Source organism: Gymnoscopelus microlampas (assembly GCF_963454915.1).
Source record: "Gymnoscopelus microlampas genome assembly, chromosome: 13".
NCBI lineage: Eukaryota > Metazoa > Chordata > Actinopteri > Myctophiformes > Myctophidae > Gymnoscopelus > Gymnoscopelus microlampas.
The window spans coordinates 41,679,806-41,688,625 of record NC_139950.1 but is presented as its reverse complement, the minus strand read 5'-3'; the positions used below and the strand labels follow the sequence as shown (position 1 = coordinate 41,688,625).

Sequence of the window (8,820 nt, the reverse complement as noted above, 5' to 3'; positions counted from 1 at the left end):
GCTACTTTTACATAAGTAAAACATGCAAGTACTCTTTCCACCACTGGCGGAGTAGCAAGGCAGTCCCGTCCGAAGACCAGAAGCCTAAAATATCGTCATTGGCCAATCCTCCCTGGATTCCCTGTGATTGAGCGGTATATAGAGTTTCAAATCCAGGTGGTAACAAACATTTGGCTTGATAAAAAAACATCTTCCCAATAAATCAGCGCCAATCACAGATACAAACCCACCCTAGATTTTGTTTATCTGTTTTGACTGTGGGTGTCATAGGCAACAGAAAAGGTAATGATGGGTGATGTGTGGAAGCACACTCCTGACACACAAGCAGAAATTTCCCCTTCCGTCAGCCAACAATACTTTAACACTTATAGAGCCTGTGTGGCAAAAAAAAAGCCTTTCTCCAACGATTAGCATTTAATTATCCCCACAAAAGAAATTCCCTTTAGTTCGCAAATGTTTCGTCCTTGTATTGCAGCTGCTTTGGTCAGCAAACGTCTCGTTTTGCCCAGGAAATATGTGATCATGGTATTAATAATAATGTGTGCATTATTATAGGCTGCAAAACACTACATCTCATGTCAGAGTCTAAGTCGTCTGTCCTCATCAAATACATCTCGGCCAGGCCCACTTAACCCGTTAAGACTGGGAACGCATCTGTGTGTCATTTTTGTATTTCTTTGGGGTATTCAAAAATAGCAGATATACAAGCTCATAGCGCGGCACCGAGTGCCGTGCTATGAGCTTGTATATCTGCTATTTTTGCAAAAGAAATCGTGAAAATGTGTGCAAATCTTTGAATATATACATTTTGAACTCAAATCTTTGCTTCTGAGGGGTCCCTAGTACAACATATTTTGAGATGGGGGGTCTGTGGCCAAATACATATCATTTTGGGTGGTCCTTGACATGAAAAAAGTTTGAGAACCACCGATAGTATAGCAACATAAGTTTTTTCAAAAAACTGTAAGGATTTAGAAGAGATTTGTAGAATCCCCCAGAAGCAAAGATTTGAGTAAAAAATGTTGGCGTTAGAAAATATATATTCAATGATTTGCACACATTTTCACGATAATAAACAATAAATAGCAGATCTACAAGCTCATAGCGCGTCACTCGGTGCCGCGCTATGAGCTTGTATATCTGCTATTTTCGAATAGCCCAAAGACATCTTAAAAAATGACACAGATCCGTTCCCGGTCATAATGGCTTAATCCTCCCTGCTGATTAGCGACCACAAACTCTTAACTCTTCCCAGCCGATCATCAATTCTGATCATCCCTTCATGCCAAGGCTCTGGGGCTGTCTGTCTGAAACATGTAAATCTGTCTTTAGTCTTCTTCACCTCAAAAAAAAAATCTTCTCTGTGGGACCAAAATGGAAAACAGAGAGCGAGCCGTTAGAACGGGGTTTGCCTTTGCCTTGGACACAGTGAAGGACATCAAAGGACTTTTTAGCAGAGGATCCCCCCCTTCAGAATAGCCGCCACATGCCATTCCAATAAGTGCAATGTATGTGGATCTGCAAGTTCAAACGGCGAGAGCGGCGCGGCGCACAGGTCCGTGGGGCCCTCGCCACCAATAGTCTGGCCTGGACAGATGTTTTGAATGCCAGCGCAGACCATTTGCCGCTTTCGTACCGAGACTGAGGACCATGTGGAGGGAGGCTCTGGCGGGACATGTGCTTTGCACCTTGCCTTTGACACTCAACTTGAATTAACATCCTGTTGTTTTCATCGCTTTATCGTTTTTTAAAACTCTAAAATCTTAAATGTTCATTTAACTGTGAGTGTTAAAAAAATTAGAGTGTACAAATGGACACTTGCGGGTATATTTGGTTACAATTGTACACTCCCAGAATTAGATTATTAACACTAATTGGGGGAGTTGTCATTGATGCCACAGCAAAATGTACTGTTCAAGGGGATTTGACAGTCTGCCTATTTAGGCAATTTTTAGCTGGTGACAATATGAATTCCTGATTCACTTGTCAGTATGCTTGAACAATTTTCAGAAATGACCATTGAGATGGACTGATCACAGGTGTTACACATTCTCAGAACCAAAAAACTGACCCCCTTTCACCTAGAGATGCTTGAACAGTTGTCTGTAAATTTCCACCTCTAAAATGGGTGAAGTAGGCAAGTAAGGAAAGTGATTATACTCTGTGTGTGATCAAAGTTAACTGACTACAAGCAGGTCTCAGTTAGTGCACAAACCATATACCGTACTCTGTGTGAGCACGAGGACCCGGGTTCAAATCCAACCCCCATCTCGTCATGCCCGTCTCTCCTCTCTCTTTCCTTGGTTTTTGGTACTTCTGTTATTGTTTCACTATGTCTATCAGGGAGAAATTTGAGTTATTGACATGAATTTACATGAATATTTACATTAGCACTTCTCGGTATGAATCCAAAAGCCTCAGATCAACGTTCTCACCTAACACATAGATATCTGCCTTCTCCTTTCACAGCTTTTGCATTTATAGCCATTTAGTCTAAACTTACCATTTACCTTTGCATTATAGTAGTGTTCACAATTATCAGCTTTAACCTTTGGTATGGCATGACACACAGAAATTCATAATGTACTCTTAATTACAAAGGAATTACACACGTGCATGCTGACTGACTGGGATTCTCCTTTTAAACAAAGAACAATAGTATTTCTACTAACGACTGCAGTAAGGCGCCGAGCTGCCAAAAGCTATAATGTGATCTTCTCATCCAATGTTGTAAAAAAGCGCTATTGCTGTGTTGTTTGTGTGATGGAAAATTCACAAACATTTTATGGTCTCTAGGGCAAACAAGTGTCGACTAGACTCGATCTGACACATTGTGAAACGCATTTATCATCCGTCTGCATTCCTTTCTGCGTTAATCAAATGGTTACCCCATACCAAGAGAATTTAGAGTTCAGCGCTAATTGCTAGGTTAGGCTGGTGTTGGCTCAGGTGAGGCATACTCTGCATGCTTACCGTCACAAGTCTCAGACAGAGTGTGTGTGTGTGTGTGTGTGTTTGTGAAAGAAAGCAGCATCTCTTTAAAAACAGCAATAATTACGCTGTTAGAACTCGGTGAACGTGCACAGTCCAAATCCTCAGTGCTGATTTGACTCCGAGTGTGTTAAAAAAAGGGCCCAAATGGACCCGCACGGGTCCACCTTCACATTCTGAGAAGTCTCACCACAAAACAAGCCAAAGCACTTCCTTTATCGTGTGTGTGAGGGCTGTCGACATTTAATTGCATGTCAAAGTAATAACTGGTACACAATCTATTATTTATATGAAAGCATGATGATTTTCTAAAACGGTGTTGCAGAATCATTTATAAAAAACAAAAACAAAAACAAAAAAACATTTGGGTTCAGTAAAATACATCTTCCTCCTCCACTTTTTGTTCAAAGATTTCTTTAAAAATATCAATATATTTACAGTAGTATTAGTTTGAAATACATTATCAAAAGGCATATTCAGGTGCGCAGCGTGTCTCGATCTCATTTGCTCCCTGGTATTTGTGTTAACTTACAGTAAAATTGCCATCAAACTCCTGTCAACATGTTAGCAATGCCGGTGGAAGTCAATGGGATGTCAGCTCTATAAGAATTGCACCCAACCCTCACGCTGAAATTATACATAATCGTGCGCCAGTGTCATGCTGTGAAAATAGCAATCTACAAGCTCACGACTAAAGTTGTGAACTTGCAGATCTACTATTTCAGTATAAATCAGTTAGAGAGATTAGTCTTCCTTAACATTACTTCTATGAAATGGAGAAATGGAGAAATATGTTGGTTCGCCACCGTCTCGCATTACAAAGAAACGTTCCTGAGTAAGATTAGTCATCAAAGGGATAAATCCCCACAAACACAATACCAAAGTCAACATCTGCTTTCAAAATAAAGCACAAAAGGTATTTGACATCTAAATCCAAGTACAAATAATGTATGACTTGTTTTTGTATAAAAAACGTACCGAGTGCTGAGGTGTAACTCACATGTTATCAGACATGGAGGAAAGAAAACAGGGATGTGCAATGATCTTATAGCATATTATATACAGTAAACGGAGGACAAAGAAAAATAGTTAATGCCTGTGTAGTAGCATTTTCTTCTTAATTTACAGATTTTTATAAACATACACAAAACATGTTTACCCTTATTGTGCCAAGAACGTTCTACATTGTCAGTCCATCGTGTCTCCTGTGGCATGCTGGGAAAAAACCCAGAAGCCAACCAATTCTGACACAGTGAAGTGAAGGGGGTCAGGGGTCAATCTCAGCAGTCTCACAGAGGTCCGGCCGAGGGGAATACGTCCGTCGAGAGAACTTCAGACACAGATTATCTCCTACCTCGTTCAGATGATGCAGCACCTGAGGGCATAACGGTAACCTTATAGTAGTGCTTCTTCTCAAAACTTTGTCGTGTCAAGGACCCCGAAATTGAAAATATTTTGTGCCAGGCAGGGACCCCATACAAGATTTGTGTTGTTAAAATGTTCTACATTTGTAACCGTTTTTTTGGTGGGGATCTTTTTAAAATAGCAGATCTACACACTTACAATGTGTCGTATCGCAGCGTGTTGTGAATGTGATTTTCATTCTGACTTTTTTTTACGTTTTTGCATACTCCTCCTTCAAAGAGCAAACAAGGCTTCAATTTACTTTTACAATTTAGACACTCAGCTATACTCTTATGCAGAGCCACTTACAAAGTGTGACTTGTGATCTATTCCTTAGCATCTAAGGAATGTAAAGCTATCTGAGGCTTAGATAGTCAGTTGCACTATAATTTAAAATCATTATAGTTCAACTGAGTAGCTAAGTATCTCACACTGCCGCAGTGTGTGCGTGCATGCAGTCACGCTATAAGTGTTAATGTGTGTATCGTGTATCATCGCTATTGGGTGTAAACCTAGTCCAAAACTGTTACTTTTCAGAAAATGAAAAAAAAAGAGCCTGTGTTCCAATGGATCCAATGTAGTTAAGCTGTTGTTAATAGCCTAGTATTTGTATTAGTATAGTAGTATAGTATGTTTTTATTTACCAAAAATAGCCACTCTACAAGCTCACAACGTGTGGCGATGCAACGCGTTGTGAACTTGTAGATCGGCTATTTTTGGGTGACATGGTTGCTTGACGAAGTTGGGGATTGATTTACAGGGGGAAAAATTGAGATTCAAGGTTTCTGACTTTCCAGCCGACAGTAACGGTACTTGTTCTCAGAGACTGGTACCTCGTCCAGCATGCTCCTGGTGTGTGTATGTGTGTATGTGTGTATGTGGTATGGTGTGGTATGCAGTACCTCGTCCAGCATGCTCCTGGTGTGCGCTGCAGAGAGGCAGAAGCGTGCGCGGGCCTCCGTGATGGGCGTGGCCGGGAAGCCCACCACCACCACTCCTATCTTTCTCTCCAACATGGCTCTGGAGAACGCCCTGATGATGAACAACAAGCCACAGCAACACATCATTCATCAGCTTCATGGTATAGCGTTATGAGTGAAAGCACATTAAATCTACAGCTACTGTTCATAAAACGGAGACAAACCTCAACTACGCAGAGGTTAAGCAAAGACATTTGACGTGCTTATCAACAGACAGAAGGCATGGAAGAAAATAAAAGTTCAGATCTTTGAGTGATAGGAACTTTTTTTATTTTATTTACATGAACTACTTCAATCCTAGCATCCCAATTAGCCAAAAACAGCCAATCTACAAGCTCACAGCACGAGGCGTTGTGAGCTTGTAGATTGGCTATTTTCGTCCAAGAGGTTTGGTGTAGAGGGAAAAAAGAGCAGGCCAAGTACACAGCCAAAGGTCAAGTTTACTAAGTATTGAGGATTTAAATGTCTGAAAATACACATTCAAATGTGAAAACAAAAAACATGAATTTACACAACACTGATGATGGTGCTGTCTATGAAGCTATCTATGAAATATATGAAAAAGTTTAATCTGCAACAAAACTTTATACACTATGTAGTGGGGGTCCCTGCTTCATCTCTCTCTCCACTAAGGAGTCCTTGGCCTGAAAAACATTGAAGACCCCTGCCCTAAAGTGAAGTGCGGTCCTTGCATATACTTACACTACTTTGCCTGGCATGTAGAGTAGAATAGGGACCACGGGCGAGTCGTCGTTGCCATAGATGATGAAGCCCATCTCCTGGAGTCTGGCCCTGAAGTACTTGGTGTTCTGTGCCAGCTGCTGGACCCGTCTGATGCCTGCAAAATAACAAGCAGCATGTTGCACAGTCATTTATACGTGCATGAAGGCACCTGTGTACGTTCACCGTTACATTTAGTTACCGTCGAGGCTGAAACCTCTTATCTCTATAATTTAACCAATTCAATCCGGGAACGCATCTCTGTCATTTTAAGATTTTTTTGGCTATTCAAAAATAGCAGATATACAAGCTCATAGCGCGGCACAGAGTGCTTGTAGATCTGCTATTTTTGAAAAATGTGACAATTTGCACAAATCTTTGAATATATATTCTACAAATGTCTTCTAAATCCGATCCCATTTTTAAAAAACTTATGTTGCTATAATCAGTGGTTCTCAAACGTTTTCATGTCAAGGACCCCCAAAACGATACGTATTTGGCCGTGGACCCCCATGTCAGAATATATTGTTCTAGGGACCCCCAAGAAGCCAAGATTTGAGTTAAAAATTTTCGCTTTAAAAATATGTATATTCAAAGATTTGCACACATTTTCATGATTTTTCAAAAATAGCAGATCTACAAGTTCATAGCGTGGCACTCGGTGCTGCGCTACGAACTTGGAGATCTGCTATTTTTGAATAGCCAAAGAAATCTTAAAATGACAGAGATGCGTTTGCGGATTTGAATGGGTTAACTTTTTGTGCCTTTTCGTAAATTAACGCCCTAATTGATCATACGTCTCACAAAAGTAGCAGATCTACAAGCACGAAAAGAGCTTGTAGATCTGCTACTTTTGATGTTTTTGTATTTGAATCCTGAAATGGAACAGTTTTGGACATGTAAGGCGATTTGCATGGTGCTGCATTTCCTCTCAAAAGTACTTTTTGGAAGCCGGTACAGTAGATTCCCCATGCCAGGGAAGGACATCCCATGCCAGGGAAGGACATCCTCTGTCAGGATTATAGCCAGAGCGGTGTGTGTGTGACCTTTCACGAGGTATATAGCAACTCATCTCCATTCCCCCGCACTACCTCCTCCATCTGTGCCGTTCCAACGGTCACCGCAGAGACTCAATCATGATTACGGTTCAGCTGCACGCAGCAGATGGTTCGGTTTTGTCGGCCTGACAGTATGGTAAACTCGCTCGCTACGCTGCCAAGACGAGGTGCTCGCAAATAGGATGCGATGGCTTTCACACAAAACGCTCCCGACTCTATAGACTGTCTGTACCACTGGAGTGTAGCCACAAGAGACACTGAATACAAATAACGCTTAATCCAATAAGACCGGGAACGCATCTGTGTCATTTTTAGATTTCTTTGGCTATTAAAAAATAGCAGATTTACAAGCTCATAGCTTGTAGATCTGCTTTTTTTTTTATCGTGAAAAGTTGTGCAAATCTTTAGTTTGAATATATATACATTTTTAAAGCGAACATTTGTAACATTTGAACATTGTAATCTTTTGCTTCTGGGGATTCTACAAATGTCTTCTAAATCCTAACAGGTTTCTGAAAAACTTATGTTGCTATATCAGTGGTTCTCAAACTTTTTCATGTCAAGGACCCCCAAAATGATATGTATTTGTCCGCCGACCCGATCTCAAAATATGTCATATATCTCATAGCGCGGCACTTGAGCTTGTATATCTGCTATTTTTGAATAGCCAAAGTATAAAATAATAGTTATAGCTAAAATCTAAAAAGACAGAGTTTCGTTCCCGGATTGACTGGGTTAAGTACATAATGTCTCTTTACAGAGAAATATTTTCAGAGACAAATCAAATAGCAGCAGAGAGGGGGACCTTCTACTGCTATTAAAGCCCCCTGGGCTGGCTAATGATGTGAGTCAGTGGGGAGGCAGACCGCTACAACACATTTTGGCCACAACCCAGCCTTGGAACACAACTCTGTTTCCCTCTTCTGATTACCTGGGAACAGATTGGCAGCTGCTCTCAAAGGGCAAAGTAAGGAGTCCTCTAACCACTTTCACAGCCTGGCGTCCCTATGTTGGGCATATGTCATTACAGGCACAATATGATTCAAAAAGTTTTCAAAGGTTTTTTTTGCTGCTGATCTATGCTTGTAGATCGGCTATTTTAGAAATTTTGGAAATAGGGCTTAAGTGGTTAATTTCCCATATCTCAGCTGAAGTAAAATAATAATTATACAAATAAAATAAGATAAAGAAGACAAATGAGAAATAGATTCTGGCACTAAATATCTGCAAAATCTGTAAAAAAAATCTAAAATAAAATAAAATCTATCCAGAGTGGATATGTATGAATAGTTGTCTTTAAACAGTGATTATATGAGTATGAAATGCACATCCTATCACTAATCACTAATGAGTGTATGAATGATTATATGGTCTCAATCAACTGTCTCTCAACAATGAATTTGTGAATGAATGAGTTAATATATGCATGAAAAATGTAACCCTAACAGTTTATCAACAGCTATCCTTACAAACATAATGTATGTCAATGTTCAGCACATAGGTATAGTTTTTGTGGAAGAGTCTAGATGCAAGAGTGCCAGAGTCCACATCAAAAAGCAGTGGTGTAAAGTAACTAAGTACATGTACTGAAGTACTGTACTTTTACTACAATTTTGAGGTACTTTTACTTCTACTCCACTACATCTCAGAGGCAAGTAAAACATGTG

The 8,820-nt window shown here is 40.2% G+C and overlaps 1 protein-coding gene across 1 annotated transcript in view; it reads right to left on the bottom strand.

The window, feature by feature from the left end:
* Positions 1-3,213: 3,213 nt before the first annotated feature.
* sptlc3 (serine palmitoyltransferase, long chain base subunit 3) overlaps positions 3,214-8,820 on the bottom strand; it is a 56,268-nt gene continuing 50,661 nt past the window's right edge. The window contains exons 10-12 of the mRNA XM_084075311.1: positions 6,078-6,213; positions 5,298-5,427; positions 3,214-4,366 (exon numbers count right to left, since the gene is read on the bottom strand). Coding sequence (XP_083931437.1) covers positions 4,259-4,366; positions 5,298-5,427; positions 6,078-6,213 — 374 coding nt within the window. The 3' untranslated portion in view covers positions 3,214-4,258. The remainder of the gene's footprint in view (positions 4,367-5,297; positions 5,428-6,077; positions 6,214-8,820) is intronic.